This window comes from Taudactylus pleione, unplaced genomic scaffold (genome assembly GCF_031769625.1).
Source record: "Taudactylus pleione unplaced genomic scaffold, aTauple2 ptg001146l, whole genome shotgun sequence".
NCBI lineage: Eukaryota > Metazoa > Chordata > Amphibia > Anura > Myobatrachidae > Taudactylus > Taudactylus pleione.
In genome coordinates, this window is record NW_028285547.1 from 317,541 (window position 1) to 335,062 (window position 17,522).

General features: G+C 47.1%; 1 protein-coding gene across 3 annotated transcripts in view; it reads left to right on the top strand.

The window, feature by feature from the left end:
- The window catches only part of SH2D5 (SH2 domain containing 5), a 32,752-nt gene extending 16,237 nt beyond the window's left edge, over window positions 1-16,515 (top strand). For all 3 annotated transcript variants that reach the window (XM_088462071.1, XM_088462072.1, XM_088462073.1), the window contains 4 exons: window positions 2,585-2,759; window positions 4,017-4,101; window positions 13,857-14,016; window positions 15,808-16,515. In XM_088462071.1, the coding sequence (XP_088318197.1) occupies window positions 2,585-2,759; window positions 4,017-4,101; window positions 13,857-14,016; window positions 15,808-16,026 (639 nt within the window). In that variant the 3' untranslated portion in view covers window positions 16,027-16,515. The remainder of the gene's footprint in view (window positions 1-2,584; window positions 2,760-4,016; window positions 4,102-13,856; window positions 14,017-15,807) is intronic.
- The last annotated feature ends 1,007 nt before the right edge of the window (window positions 16,516-17,522 follow it).

Consider the following 17,522-nt stretch of genomic DNA (forward strand, 5'->3'; position numbering starts at 1 on the left):
CTCAATAGGCCCGCACATGGTGAGGAGAGGCCAGACTCTGTCCTCAATAGACCGCACATGCTGAGGAGAGGCCAGCACTCTGTCCTCAACAGACCGCGCATGCCTAGGAGAGGCCAGCACTCTGCCCTCAATAGACCCACACATGCTGAGGAGAGGTCTGCACTCTGCCCTCAATAGACCCGCACATGCTGAGAGGCCTGCACTCTTTCCTCAATAGACCCACACATGCTGAGGAGAGGCCAGCACTCTGCCCTCAATAGACCCACACATGCTGAGGAGAGGCCTGCGCTCTGTCCTCAATGGACCAGCGCATGCTGAGGAGAGGCCAGCACTCTGCCCTCAATAGGCCCGCACATGCTGAGGAGAGGCCAGACTCTGTCCTCAATAGACCGCACATGCTGAGGAGAGGCCAGCACTCTGCCCTCAATAGGCCCGCACATGCTGAGGAGAGGCCAGACTCTGTCCTCAATAGACCGCACATGCTGAGGAGAGGCCAGCACTCTGTCCTCAATAGGCCCGCATATGCTGAGGAGAGGCCAGCACTCTGTCCTCAATAGGCCCGCACATGCTGAGGAGAGGCCAGCACTCTGTCCTCAATAGACCCGCACATGCTGAGGAGAGGCCAGCACTCTGCCCTCAATAGACCCGTGCATGCTGAGGAGAGGCCAGCCCTCTGTCGTCAGGACCCCTGCATGCTGAGGAGAGGCCAGCCCTCTGTCCTTAATAGACCCACACATGCTGAGGAGAGGCCAGCAGTCTGCCCTCAATAGACTCACACATGCTGAGGAGAGGCCAGCACTCTGTCCTCAACAGACCGCGCATGCCTAGGAGAGGCCAGCACTCTGCCCTCAATAGACCCACACATGCTGAGGAGAGGTCTGCACTCTGCCCTCAATAGACCTGCACATGCTGAGGAGAGGCCAGCACTCTGTCCTCAATAGACCCACACATGCTGAGGAAAGGCCTGCACTCTGTCCTCAATAGACTGCGCATGCTGAGGAGAGGCCAGCACGCTGCCCTCAATAGACCCGCACATGCTGAGGAGAGGCCAGCACTCTGTCCTCAATAGACACGCACATGCTGAGGAGAGGCCAGCACTCTGTCCTCAATAGACCGCGCATGCTGAGGAGAGGCCAGCACTCTGCCCTCAATAGACCCACACATGCTGAGAGGCCAGCACTCTGCCCTCAATAGACCCACACATGCTGAGGAGAGGCCAGCACTCTGTCCTCAACAGACCGCACATGCCTAGGAGAGGCCAGCACTCTGCCCTCAATAGACCCACACATGCTGAGGAGAGGTCTGCACTCTGCCCTCAATAGACCGCACATGCTGAGGAGAGGCCAGCACTCTGCCCTCAATAGACCCACACATGAGGAGAGGCCAGCACTCTGCCCTCAATAGACCCACACATGCTGAGGAGAGGCCAGCACTCTGTCCTCAACAGACCGCACATGCCTAGGAGAGGCCAGCACTCTGCCCTCAATAGACCCACACATGCTGAGGAGAGGTCTGCACTCTGCCCTCAATAGATCCGCACATGCTGAGAGGCCTGCACTCTGTCCTCAATGGACCAGCGCATGCTGAGGAGAGGCCAGCACTCTGCCCTCAATAGACCCACACATGCTGAGGAGAGGCCAGCACTCTGTCCTCAACAGACCGCACATGCCTAGGAGAGGCCAGCACTCTGCCCTCAATAGACCCACATATGCTGAGGAGAGGTCTGCACTCTGCCCTCAATAGACCCGCACATGCTGAGAGGCCTGCACTCTGTCCTCAATGGACCAGCGCATGCTGAGGAGAGGCCAGCACTCTGCCCTCAATAGGCCCGCACATGCTGAGGAGAGGCCAGACTCTGTCCTCAATAGACCCACACATGCTTAGAGGCCAGCACTCTGTCCTCAATAGACCCGCGCATGCTGAGGAGAGGCCAGCACTCTGCCCTCAATAGACCCGCATATGCTGAGGAGAGTATATACAAAGGGGGGCCCTAGACTGCACACCCTGAATATATATATATATATATATATATATATATATATAATGGGAGGTGCTACCTGTGGAGACTATTGTTGCAAACACAAGAAAAGAAAGTACAAGTGCACAACTCCAACATTACTAATTATATATAATAAATTATGCAATAGAATTTTGCAATACATAGAGGTTTTAGCATAATCATGGCCATGGTTATGGGCCTACCCACCACGCCCAGGTAACCTCTGAGGGTAGGTCCCTAACCTACGGAGGTTGAAATCCAGAGCACAGGACACCCCCAAACAGGCCCAGCTGAGCCACCCCAGGGCATCACCATAATGAGAGAAGGTGAAGTGTAAGAAAGTAAAAGATAGATAAGAGCAGCTACTGCTGCATATATAAGAAGGTGAAAAATACATATATATTAAACAAACAGACCCATGCATGCTGAGGACAGGCCAGCCCTCTGTTCTCAAGACCCGCACATGCTGAGGAGAGGCCAGCACTCTGTCCTCAATAGACCCACACATGCTGAGGAGAGGCCAGCATTCTGTTGCCATGAAACACAAAAGGTTCTGAGTGCATAAACAGATGTTTTCTTCCTTAGAGTGAAGCATCAGATGGAGACAACGTACCCAGGAGCTTATCATTAGAAGCTCCATACTGCTCTCCCACTTTGGTCCGTAAGAAAGCGATTCGCAGCAAGGTCCTTCGCTCCGGAGCCTATCGCTGTCCAAACTACAAGGCCCGGCTCCAGGAAAGAGACAGACCTGAGGCAATGGGTATGTAATGATGATAAACCACTGAGAAGATCAGATGTCAGGTCAATGAGAGAGTATCAGAGGCTATCATGTGTGAGTGTGTATGTATATATATGTATTTATTCAGTATAAATCTGTCTTTCCGTGGATGTAAATTTAGTGGTGATCCAGCATTCCCTGTCTAGTATGAAGCTGGCTTCTTCAATATACTCAATATAGATGTTGCCCTTACTACATCAGGGCCACAACTAGGGGTGTGCGAGCAGTGCTTGGCTCTGTGGGCGGTACTGTTGCTGCTGCATGTGTTGGAAATGATGTGTGTGCAGGTGTTGATATTGCTGAGTTATGTAGGCCCACACCAAAGGATGACTGAAACTAATAGCCCAGTTACTTAACCAGAGGTGTTAGTTTATTGACGTGTAGTAGGTACAGTCGTACTCACTGTTACATGCACACTGGTGATGGAGCAGAGCAGGACTCTATACAGCTCACCAGCAGCTGAGTGAATGCTGCTTGCGTGTAGTGGTTCTGGCACAGCTTTATAGCAGGTAATAATCAGGTTCTCTATAGGAGAACTACTGTCTCCCACTATGTCACTCTACACAGGACACAGCAAAGACATCATGGCACCTGTGCATGCTCAATAGTGACTTCGGTATTGTACTGTGAGGCTGAGCGGGACCACGGTTCTGCCCAGGCACTTAGGGCCTGATTCAGACCCGCTCGTGAGCGCACAGCGCTCGCAAGCGGGTCGATGGTCCCCCACTGCGCATACGCATGCCGGAGCCGGCTCCGGCGTGCGCAAGACTCGGCCAGCGACGGGCGCTCCGTCGCTACGGGTCTCGCACCAAAACGAGGCGGCTGTCGATTGTGATCGACAGCTCGCCCCATTTTGGAGGCGGGCAGGGGGGTGGCTGGGCAAACTGAGGCGTTCCCGAAGGAACGCCTGCTGTTTGGGGGCAGCCTCAGTAGTGAGCTTCCGGCTCTAAGCTCACTGGGGCTTGCGATGGACGAGACCCTACCACAAGGGTCTCGTCGTAAGCCCGATGGTCGCGACCATCGTGACCATCACCTGGCCGCTTGCAAAAGCTGTGGGTGGTCACCCACAGCTTAGCGAGCGGCCAGGAGGTCGGCTCTCAAAAAAAAAAAAATGCCGCCCTGATTCAGAGCGAGCGCTCTGAAGGAGCGTCCGGCTCTGAATCAGGCCCAAAGTACATTGTGGGAAATACCATAAGGTAGGCGACAGGTACAAAGGTTTTACTCTCACTTGTGTTCTAGAAAACCACAGTGGCTTCCACGCTGAGCTCTCGGAGAAGCCGGAGGTGTTGCTGGACGCGGTTTGGGCCTGTGCCGGCGTGGACAGGTAGGGAAACCTTACACCGTCTCTCGCTCTCGCCTGAATTACACTTACTCTTTTATTAATATAATTTTTTACACAAATCTAAAGTTATTTACTGGTCCCAAGAAGAAAACAGCAACAGCAACAACACGACACACCCAGAGTGTGATCTGCAGAAACTCAGGGTGTTGTACCCTGTTGCTAGAAGCGCCACCGTCATCATCATCCCCGCCATCCCCGCCACCATCATCCCAGCCCTTGCGCTTTTTGCCCGCACACACACTATGCAAATGTAGCCAGCGACAGCGCAATTCCAAAATATATGAACAAAAAATGACACAAAACACTCAGGAATAAGACGCAACACAACCTCATTTACTATGCACACAAAGTGCTCTCCGCAGATCGCCTTGGATTGGCACCAGTGCACCCAGCACACGTTAAGGGGCACGCCTACTCTCAGCAGACGTCTATCCACAGCTGAAGTGCCCCCCAATGTGCCCATGCGCCCTACAATACGTATGTCGCTCAATGAGGAAACTCCGCTCGAGAATTATGGAACATATGAGAAATATCGAAAAGCCATGAACAACTCATAGTGAAAATAAAGATAAAATGAGCGCCTCCATGTATGCATGTAAGCCACGATAATAATTGTTACAAATTTAGAGCCTTTGGAAAAGATTTTATTAATTTAATACATTACTTTTATAACTCCCCACAGACTAATTTTTTAATCAATGGTTTACTGGGAGGTGTGATGAGATTACATAGAGGCACTAGACAGGGGTGTCCAATGTCCCCTCTTCTTTTTAATTTATCATTAGACCCCCTACTTCGTCTTATTCAGCAGGATTCGTCTATTAAGGGCATTAAGATAGGTACTAATGAACTTAAGGTGACGGCGTTTGCAGACTATGGCCCTCATTCAGAGCCACTCGCTAGCGGCAGTACGCTCGTTCCGAGCGATGTTCGCACATCTGCGCATGCGTACGGATCGTTATACGCATGCGCGAATCAGTCAGTGCGGCCGAAATTCATGTGCTCGCAATATAGCGAATGCCTGCTATTTTGAGTGACAGAATGAGGCGTATGTGGGTGGTAACAGGGGAAGGTGCTTGAAAACGGGGAGTGGAGATCAGAACGCAGGCGTGCTTAAAGGTCAAAACGGGCGTTTTATGGGTGTGCATAATTAATACTGCAGCGTCATTGACCACGTCACTGGGTTATTTTATAGCCAGAACTGCTCGCAAGATTGTGGTAGCAAAAACCAACCACAAGAATAGCGAGCAGTTCATACGCTGGTCGATGTACTCGATTAATCTAATAAATAGCGGACATGACGTATGGTGCGAGCGGCCAGGGGGCGTTTTTAACAAATAAACGAGCGTATGTTTTGCTCGCTCATTCAGACTTAGAGGTGTGAACAGACTGCAATTTGCGAACGGATCATTTGAATAGCCACCCCTTGTTTTTGAACGAACGTCCGCAAATAGCGAACGGCTCTGAATCAGGCCCTATGTGCTCCTATATCTATCTCAACCCAAAGACTCTATAACTTATCTATTGTCTTTACTTAGAGAATTTGGGGATATTTCTAGACTCCGGGTCAACTCGGAAAAATCAATAGCTCTATATCTCTAGCCGGGGTTTATTCGCCCGCGGTGGCATGCTACGGTACCCTTCACCTGGGCGAGGGGGGGTTTTACATATCTGGGAGTTCAGATAACTAAAAAACCCTCATCTTTATATTATACTAATATATCAAGGGCTATTAAAACTCTGCTGGGGTTCTAAATGGTTGGGGGCATCTTCGGCTCTCTTACCTGGGACGGGCTAGCTTGCTCAAAATGGTAGTGATTCCTCGTTTGTTATACTTGTTTCAATCATTACCGCTACTACTGTCCCAAGACGACGTTAAAAAACTTAACACATCATTTGTTAAGTTTATCTGGAATAATAAGCGAAGTAGAATTGGTCTGGTTCGGCTCCAACAACGTAAATCTAACGGGGGAATTAATTTCCCAAATATCGTTCATTATAACCATTCTGCTTTATTGCGCCATCTACGAGATTGGTTGAATGGCACATCTATATACACTGATTTCACCCTGGAGGATAATTTCTTATCAGAATACAATCTAATCTCATTTCTACATCTTCATGACTGCGAGGTTACCTTAGATCAAAAATCTAACCCTCTTTTATGGACCACACGTAGGATGTGGCATATATTAAGGCATCAGCAGGGATTAAATGCCCATAAAACTCTGTTTGTCTCCCTACATCGAAACCCAGATTTTCAGCATGGTAGCGCTACATTTCCCTTTTCAATGTGGGCTGCCCGGAGTATTGGGTCTGTGCGCTGTCTGGTAGATTTTGATCTTAGAGGTCCTCTCACGTTCTATGGTGCGATAGAGAAATTTGAGTTGTTATCTTGTTTTCCCTTTGCTTATTACCAAACACAACACTATATAAAGCAAGTCATTAAATACTTTTCAGAAAAAGATTGGGTCAATAACTTGGACGCCTTACTGTCAACCCCTCCACCTTCATGTAAAGCGATATCCCACCATTACTTATTTTTGAGAGATAGCTTGGACTACAATACTCTTCAAACTGGTTTGCCCTTGTGGTTGCGCCACTTCCCCCAATTCACACCTGATATTTTACTTAAAAATTTATATGACTCCTGTCGAATTATCTCTTCTAGCTCTTACCAAGAATTATTTTTATATGTCTACCACAGAACGTATATTAGCCCACATCGTAGTTTCCTGATGGGATCTTCGACTTCACATGCATGTCGACGTTGTGGAGAGGACAACGCGGATATTTTTCATTGTCTGTGGTCTTGCCCTTTGATTAGAATATTTTGGTTGAGAGTTCGCAAATATACTATGGATAATTTAGTTAATTTTGTGCCATTTGACCCCTTGTGGGCGGTATTGGGTATTTTTCCCCAAGATCAACGTATAACAAAAGGTTGTCGTAGACTACTGTTGGCGTTTAGCACGGCAGCTAAGAAGACCATTTTACAGGTGTGGAATCAGCCAGGTACTATAACTTCACTATTTAAAGAGAAGTTATATTATATATTCCAAATGGATTGGGTGGAAGCTTCTTTGGACAAAGAATCTAGGGTGGAAAGATTTTTTGAAATATGGGAGAGCTATATCTCTACACTCCCAGTAATCACTCAACAACTTCTCATTAAATGTTTTTCTTCTTCTTCATGGTACCTTTTACGTTTGCTCGACAGTGATCCTCCAGTGGTTCCATAGCGTTATCCCACACAACGCACCCTTCACTTATATTATTTACAGTATTTAAAACAATTTTATTTTCAATATACTGTTATCAGGGCCGGTTCTAGACATTGTGGAGCTCAGGGCGAAAGTTCCCAGTTGTGCCCCCCCCCCCCCCCCAAAAAAAAAAGAAAGAACTTTTTTTAGATAACACAACATTATGCCACATGCAGTAATGGCCTGTATAACACATTATGCGACACACAGTAATGCCCTGTACAACACATTATGCTATATGCAGTAATAACCTGTATAATAAATTGTGCCACACACAGTAATTACCTTTATAATACATTATCCCCAATTCAAATTACACCACACAGTAGTCCCTTATGTTATGACACAAAGTGGTGTCCCTTTTACATAATGCCAAAATTTGTGTATCTTATACACAAGGCCCACAGTAGTAGTGCCCCTAATACAATGCCCACAATAGTAGTGCCCCTTATACAATGCCCACAGCAGTGGTGCCCCTTACACAATGGCCCCAGTAGTGGTGCCCCCCATGCAGTGCCCCCATTAGTAGTACCCCCAGTGGTAATGCCACCTATAGTAGTTCCCCCAGTAGTAAAGCTCCACAGTAGTAATTCCCCAATTAGTAATGCACCCATTAGTAATGCTCCCCAGTAGTACTGCCCCCATTAGTAATGCTCCCCAGTAGTACTGCCCCCATTAGTAATGCTCCCCAGTAGTAATGCCCCCTATAGTAGTGCCCACTGTAGTAATGTCCCCAGAAATAATGCCCCCTGTAGTTGTGCCCACTAGTAGTAATGCCCCCCAGTGCTGGTGCTTCCGACTGTAAGAAAAAAAAAAAAAAACACAATACTTACCTTTAGCCGCGCTCCTGCTCCTTCTGCCGCTGCCGTCTGGTCCGACGGCGGCTCCTCGGATCTATGGGGAGACGTCATGACATCATGACGTCCCTCCCATAGTACTCTCTCTCTGCCGGAAGCCGGAGCTCAGGAGTGAGCTCCGGCTTTCGGCTGCCGCTGCAGGGAGGGAGCTGGGTGCCTGCTGATAACAAATATCAGCGGGTGCCCGGCAAATGCAGCCTCCCGGCGGCGGCGGCGGCGGCTGGGGGGGGATGGGACCGGCGCATTTTTTTTTTTTTTCCCTTCTGTTTTTTTTTTCGAGGGGGGGGGACTCAGTGGCGCCCTCTAGGTGTCGGCGCTCCGGGCGACGGCCCTGCTAGCCCGCACCTAGAACCGCCACTGACTGTTATCTATGTATTGTATTGAATATGTTCTGATATTTTGATTATATCAAATTGAAAAATGTTTGTTAATCTATGTCCACCAATTTTGCTTTCTTTGTGACTTATTGTTGACTTGAATCATTTGTCTATATGTCTCTGATTCAATAAAAAGAATTTGGAAAAAAAAATAATTGTTACAAATTAAAAACAAAACAGGATATTATTTCCCGTTAAAAAAAAAACAGCATTTCCTCATACACTGCTTGTAGTATATAGCTCTTATTCTGAACATGTGGTGCGGAGTGGAGATGTAAGTAGGCACCGGGTGATTGCGGGAACACGCCAGTTACTATCCCTCGTCTTACCCTAAAGCGGTCCCTCCGGGGTCTGTGATCAGCTGTTTAGACGATTAGTCTCATAGTACTGCGGCGGTGTTGGCGGTGGCGTTCTTCCTCCGTCCCTTTGGCTTGGTTGCTCTGTGCCTCTACTTTCGGGGGATCAGTAGCGTCCGGCTGTTAGAGGGGAGAATAGATCGATGGGCGCACATAGATCCGTCTCCAATGCGTTTCATACAATTATGTACTTTTAACAACTCAATGGGCCATATTCAATTAGAGGCGAAAAGTCAGAGGCCAGACTTTTTGCCGTCATCTGAGGTTTTGCCAGCAAAAAAGTATCGCGCGCCTCCCCGCGTATCCCCGTATTCAATTGCAAATGTGCGAAAACGGGACCCGGTTAATTCGAAAAATCGTCCGGAAAGTTCTGTCAGTTTTGGGGGAAATTATCCTGACACCCCCCTAAAGATGCTGTGACTTGGGGGTTCACTATGGGTACCCCCGAAAAGCCCTGCTAAAGGTATTTGGGTTTATTAAACGGTCTCAATAGGCGCTATTTAGCGTCTTTCAGCAAGTGGTGAAGAATAGCATTTTGCAGCTTTTTTTGGGGGGAAATAATTATTCACATGAAATTTGGGGTACATGAAAATGGGGGCCAGCATGTTTTAAAGTTGCTAAAGTCCAGCATTAAAAAACACCAAAAACGCACCTTCAGTAAACACCCGCAATCCAAAAAACGCCTCCCCCCATACTTGCAGACCCCCAAAAAGGGTATTTCGCTAGCTTTTTAATTTGTACCCCCACTTTTATTTTTTTTTCACCCATTTTTTTCAAAGTGCTTTTTTGGGGTGTCCTTTGTGTACTTTTTTGCACAATTTGTGTCTAGGGGGGTGTTCAAAGGGTACAGGGTGGTTTCCGCACCTCTGCACCCCAAAACCCCAATTCTGCACTTTTTTTCCGCCGGGTAATCATAGGCAAAACTTTTTCGCCTATTACGTTGCGTTTTCGCACCGAGGAAAAGATGCTAAAATTGAATACGGGGATAAATGAAACCGGCGAAAATGACGTCATCGGCAAAAAGTATTGCGGAAACTGACTTTTCGCATCTAATTGAATACGGCCTAGTGTCTCGGAACATATCAGAGAGACCCATAACCATGATCAAAGCCTCCTTCCGTTCCATGCGGTGACAACAGCGGATATCCCAGGGTGAGGGGGTGATTACCGAGAGCGACGTAATGTCAAGAGAAGACAGTGAATGGAGTTAAGACATGAAAACAGGGGCGTATCTAGGTATATGAAGGCCCCATAGCAAAAGTCTGTAAGGGCCCCTATGTACCATCCAATGGTGAAAAATGTATATATAACACATGTAACTCTGACAAGGAAGATGGGCCCCCCTAACCTCTGGGCCCCATATCAGCTGCACCCCTTACACCTATGGTAGTTACGCCCATGCATGAAAACATTAACTCCCAGAGGACTGAACATAGACTTTGAATGACCATGTCCTTTGTAAGAATGAAGAGGACACCTCTACCTAGGATCGGAAGAGGCAATACACATTTTAATGGGACATATGAATGTGTGAGCTTTAAGGCGATTATTACAGTCAGACCTCCCTGGTAATGCCGAAATACAGCCGAACTTGGAAGCTAAGGGCCGTATTCCATTAGAAGCGAAAAGCCGAGATCCGCAAAAAAGTATCGCCGATTGTGACTTTTCGCCTGTCGGAAACTTATCTCCGTATTCAGGGCCTAATTCAGACCCGCTCGCGAGCGCAGGACGCTCGCAAGCGGGTTGATGGTGCCCTAATGCACATGCGCACGACGGAGGGAGCTCCGTCGTGCGCATGCGCGAGACCCGCATAGCGACAGCCAAGTCGATGGTGAGTGACAGCACGCCCCCTTCGGTGGGCGTGCCGGGGTGAGCGTGGGAACACCTACCGTCTGGGTCCGGCCCCACTGACATCACTACTCCAGGGCTTGCGGCAGCGAGACCCTACCGCAGGGTCTCGTCGCAAGCCCGATGGTCGCGATGGTCTTGACCATCGCGACCATCATCATGGAGGCTCGCATAGGCGGTGGTCACCCACAGCTATAGCGAACGGCCATGATGATGGTCGCGATGGTCAAGACCATCGCAACAATCGGGCTTGCGACGAGACCCTTGTGGTAGGGTCTCGTTCATCGCAAGCCCCAGAGAGCTTTCGACTCTAACAGAGCCGGAAGCTCTCCACTGACATCAAACAGCATCGGGAACGCCTCCGTTTGGGCAGCCACGCCCCCGGCCCGCCCACCAAACGGGGCGAGCTGTCACTCAACATCGACAGCTCGCCCCCTTTGGTGCGAGACCCGGAGCGACAGCTTGCCCGTCGCTAGCCGGGTCTCGCGCATGCGCATGGCGGAGCCGGCTCCGTCGTGCGCATGTGCTGTGGGCCACCATCGACCCGGTTGCGAGCGCTCAGCGCTTGCAACCGGGTCTGAATCAGGCCCAATGTGTCTTACTTTTATGCAATTTTTAATACAAATGAACCTTTGCACGCGTCAGAGTTCTGAATGACAGCTGATCAGAACAATGTGAAGCCCAGAACCCTGACATTTATACCTGGCACACACACCGCACCAACACAAACGCTTGCCCCTGACAAAGGCCGTCAGGATTGGCCAAGCTGTGAAGAGAACAACCATAGCTAGCACAATCTGCACAACACAGTGACTAGCATAAGGAAGCGCCCCTACTGTACACAGACCTTACATCCACTATGGCAACGGAATGATTTCAACTGCTGGCACTAAAAACTGCAAGTGCTGGTTTATTGGCCAAACAGGAGCAACATTTACTAGTGTCTCTCTGAAATATGGGAATATATAGTATAGAGGCCATTTCCAGAAGTGTCCAAAAATGTTATATAGCTATACACATACTCTGCTATTAAGATGCAATTTAAATGCTTTTTAAATTATTAACCTGCTATGAGATATACTGGTTATAACCTTTTTAACATAGTAGCGGACAAGTTATAATAAGTATTTTTTTTTCTGACAATTTTGAAAACATGTTGTTTAATGTTTATTTAGAAAGCATTACATTTATTGTAAAACAAACATATAGTACACACTAGTGTTCATTCTAGCACCCTGCACCTGTCACAACTCATGCAGTTCCTCTTTCCTACCTAAGGTGTGACTGTCTGCTCTGGTGCTTCTATCACTCTATTCTGTATCTCAGCTGTTTTTTTTTCGTTACTTGAGTGTGCTAGAAGTACCAGAGCACAGAGCGACACCCCAGGCATGAAAGAGGAACTGCACGGGCTGTGAGAAGTGCAGGGTGCTAGAGTGAACACTACATACAGATACAACATAACATTTAAGGGCTGGTTTCAGGATAGCGCCTATGAAAGGAAATGCGCACCAGGTCTAGATTTACCAATTCATTTTATAGGGGGTTAGGGAAGACCTCACAGTACCCAGAGCAGCAACTAGAAACAACCCTAGGATACACTCTAGGTGAGGGAGTGTTCTACATGCTTGCCGACATTCCGGCTGGCCCCCTCCGGGAGGAATTAGCCAGGTTGGCATAGCAGGGGGTCGTGGCCGGCATAGGAGGGTGCAGGCGGATATATTGCCCAGTATTTGTGGGCAGAGCGGGGGCATGGCCACGCGATTGCGTAATTTTGGCCCCGCCCAACATTGCCGTGATTACTGCCACTGTGTACAAGTGACCCACCGACTGCTCGTACACCGGCTGTAGGCTCCGCTGATACTGATATCTCAACTGGGTGGGCAAATGTAGATACTGGCCAAATTGTGATGTCAGCCAAGACATATCGAGCGGCTGACTGGTAGGTGTGTATAGCCTATCAATCAGCCGTCCAGACGGCGTAACGGTCTGCTGACCCATCCGTTGCCAAAGTGTGTGCCCAGCTTTAGCGGTGCATCTAAATCTGCAATGTGTACATGTTGCATTACAGTATAAACTCCGATCACATTATACAGCACCTTTTTTCTTACATAAGGATATACATTTATATACATATTGTCACACAATAGGTCTATAGGGTCTATATATCATGATTCATGGAAATGCTTGAGCACTTTTTTGTATTCACTCGCACGTGTTTACCATTGTCTCAGTGCCGGGGTAGCCCTTGTGAAATTAAGTTGTCCCGGCAAAGGGGATGTAGTCAGGAAGCCGATGGTCTGAATGCCGACAGCTGGCTTCCCGACTGTCAAATCCCGGCAAGGTACTAATGACAGGTGTCGAAAACCCTACGCCTGTCATTAGAGCTATGCCGGGAGCCATACCTACTTCACCACGGCAAAGAGGTCCTGAGGGCCACGGAGAGATCCACCACAATCTTCCACCTCTACAAAACACTTTACATTCTTGTATCAAAATGTGGCAGCTGCTGCACAAGTTCATTTCAAACATGACTATTAAAAACAATATAGCCCGATACACTTATAGCTACACTAGAATGTAGCTTCTAATCAACAGAATTGGTCGGGGACTAACTGAAGAGGTCATGTCTACTACCATGGACAAGAGAAGCTGAGGAAGAGCTGCGGGCACATGGGGGGTGGGGGGATTTTTTCAGATCCCTCTTCCCCACTAAGTCTCCAGAAATCTGACAGCTAGTGCCATGGGGAGAGTTAGCTAAATCTTGATAAATGACACATTAAGGACACGGAAGCATATCTATGATATCTCCTGTGTAAAACTTAAAGCAATGGAAAGTGCCACCGATAATATAAATCACGAAACTGCGGTTTTCTGCTTGTTTTTTTTTTGTGAATTTAATTATGATAAATATGCACAATACTAATAATGACCCAAGTACCTATATTATCATAATAGTTTCAGTGTCAATAGCACATATATTGTCACAATAGCAGTAGGGACTCAAGTATTGGTTGTAATCTGTTATATGTTTTGTAGGGACACAAGTCTTGCCCTACTGAAAGAGGATCGTATGGGAGCATTCCTATTCCAGGGCGATCTGCAGTGTGCGGGAGAGATTACGATGTTCATGAGCACACAGTGTGGGGTAATCCCTTATAGGGTGTACAGAACCCCGCAGGCCAAGTACTACTTCCAGGTACGGTGCAGATTATTACCTAGAATAGGTATCACAGGCCAAGTACTACTTCCAGGTACAGTGCAGATTATTACCTAGAATAGGTATCACAGGCCAAGTACTGCTTCCAGGTACGGTGCAGATTATTACCTAGAATACGTCCCACAGGCCAAGTGCTGCTTCCAGGTACAGTGCAGATTATTACCTAGAATAGGTATCACAGGCCAAGTACTGTTTCCAGGTACGGTGCAGATTATTACCTAGAATACGTCCCGCAGGCCAAGTGCTGCTTCCAGGTACGGTGCAGATTATTACCTAGAATATGTCCCACAGGCCAAGTACTACTTCCAGGTACGATGCAGATTATTACCTAGAATACGTCCCACAGGCCAAGTGCTGCTTCCAGGTAAGGTGCAGATTATTACCTAGAATACGTCCCACAGGCCAAGTACTACTTCCAGGTACGATGCAGATTATTACCTAGAATATGTCCCACAGGCCAAGTACTACTTCCAGGTACGATGCAGATTATTACCTAGAATACGTCCCACAGGCCAAGTGCTGCTTCCAGGTAAGGTGCAGATTATTACCTAGAATACGTCCCACAGGCCAAGTACTACTTCCAGGTACGATGCAGATTATTACCTAGAATACGTCCCACAGGCCAAGTACTACTTCCAGGTACGGTGCAGATTATTACCTAGAATACGTCCCACAGGCCAAGTACTACTTCCAGGTACGGTGCAGATTATTACCTAGAATACGTCCCACAGGCCAAGTGCTGCTTCCAGGTAAGGTGCAGATTATTACCTAGAATACGTCCCACAGGCCAAGTGCTGCTTCCAGGTAAGGTGCAGATTATTACCTAGAATACGTCCCACAGGCCAAGTACTATTTCCAGGTACGATGCAGATTATTACCTAGAATACGTCCCACAGGCCAAGTGCTGCTTCCAGGTAAGGTGCAGATTATTCCCTAGAATAAGTTCTGCAGGCCAAGTGCTGCTTCCAGGTAAGGTGCAGATTATTACCTAGAATACGTCCCACAGGCCAAGTACTACTTCCAGGTACGATGCAGATTATTACCTAGAATACATCCCACAGGCCAAGTGCTGCTTCCAGGTAAGGTGCAGAATATTACCTAGAATACATCCCGCAAACCAAGTACTGCTTCCAGGTAAGGTGCAGATTATTACTTAGAATAAATCCTGCAGGCCAAGTACTGCTTTCAGGTACAGTGCAGAATATTACTTAGAATAAATCCTGCAGGCCAAGTACTGCTTCCAGGTACTAGTCTTCATTCTAGCTCCCTGTACCTGTCACAACCCGTGCAGTTACTCTTTCCTGCCTGGGGTGTCACTCTCTGCTCTGGTGCATCTAGCATACTCAGCTGATGCAACACATTTCTGATATACAGACCAGTGTGTGCTAGAAGCACCAGAGCAGAGAGTGACACCCCAGGCAGGAAAGAGTAACTGCACGGGCTGTGACAGGTGCAGGGTGCTAGAATGAACACTAAGGTACGGTGCAGATTATTACATAGCATATGTCCCGCAGGCCAAGTACTGCTTCCAGGTATGGTGCAGATTATTACCTAGAAGAATACGTATTACCCTGAATTTTCCTGCCCGGGGTTGCGCAATGTATTTAGTAAGAAAGTTATTTATAAATTGTGTCAATAACAGATTTTTTTTGTTGCTGTGTTTAGTAGCTATAAAAATTTTGTTTTTTTTTGTTTTTTTAGTAAATAGGGATGTAAATGAGTCCTGTTACATCCGGCCGTGTTAATGCATGCTCTCCCCTCTCTCCTCAGCACCTGGCGCAGGAGTTTTCCAGCCTCGCGGCTTTGGTGGATCATCACTCTGGCTCGGATGGCAGCCTATTCTTCCAGCTGGCTCACGGACGTGTTAATCCATGCTACGAAGCCCAAGACCCTGAGACCAGTGAGCAGAACCCCAACAATGGACCCCAAAATACACCGGAAACTGAGCAGAAGCCAGAGTCACCCATACTCTCAGACGCAGCCACTTAACGCGTGCAATTCTGTATGTCACCGAGTGTCAAAGCTGGTTCCTGACTCCTGGAAGTAGTCATAGAGAATACACAGCTGCCCCTAGCTACACACAGTACCGGACAGAGACATGTGTTACCCGGTAGCATGAGGTGCAGATGTACATCCCGCTGGGCCAAAAATGCTTTATTTTAGAAAAGGTGCCTAGAACACTGGACAAAGACCCTTGGACATAGCTTATCATAGGCAAAGAATATGAATATGTCCCACCTTCCCCTACAAACCTCTATTTCTATATTTGCGTACATGTATTTATTTAAAGGACTGACATGAAAGCCACCGCTATTTACATTCTGTTCAGAAGTCATATGTGTATCAAACTAAAGGATGTTTTTTTTTTTTAATGTTAAAGGTGCGTACACACACAATGATTTTTTGAACGACTTAACTATAACGACGTCGTTATCATTCAATAAATCGTTCAGTGTAAAACAATAAACTATTATCGTTCATGCGTGTTCACGTTTGTCGATTGTAGTTTGTAGATCAGTCAGACTGAATGATTTTCAGTAGAAGTTGTAACATTTTTCCTTCAACACACAGAAAATCGTTTATTATGTAAAGTAAAACCAACTACTTTGTAAAACGATTTTCATTCACTTTTTCAAGGGAAAAACTGAACGAAAATCGTTCATTACTTACATCGTTGTGTGTGTACGCACCTTAAAGCTGTATACACATACAACGATTTTGTTACCAACGATTTTCTGAACCATTTTCTGTCAGATTATCTGTCAGATTTTTTAAAGTGTAATGAACAATTTTTTTGAACTACAAACGATTTTTGCATATTCCCTTAATGAAAATCGTCGAGTTGACAAGTCTGACTGAACTACAAACTACAAACGTGAACGCGCATGAACGATTATCGTTCATCGTTTGACACAGAAAGCGAACGATTTTTTCAAACGATATTGTTTAACGATAATCGTTCAAAAAATCGTTGTGTGTTTATGCAGCTTAAGAAATAAGTAGGTAAAGTATGCATTTCATACACCTGAATGTACAGGAGGTTCCTGCCCTGCCAATCAGAGGCGCCAGGCTCTCCATATGAGGGTGGCAGATTGTGGACTGCTCACTGCTGCACCTGTATTGACAAAACTGGTGACATTAATAACCTGCAACTGTGTTACCGCTGTGTGGACCCAAAAGATACTGGTGGATTTTTTGCAATTTCTTTTTAGAACAATAGTGCTAAAGCCACCTGTTTATATTATGTAAAAGGTGACACAAAATTACATTTCCTTATAGAACGCACGCATGACCTCTTATGACGTGGCACACCGAACGTCACATGCCCACAACCTTTTATCATCTCTCATTGCTACAGCTGATTAATTTTTCCCATCTTTTTCCAGCATCAGAATACACAACATAAGCAAATGCAGGAGGGGGGGGTTCCAGTTGCCTGGAAACCTCCCTTCCCTGACCACTCCATGAGCAGATTAGAAATAGTA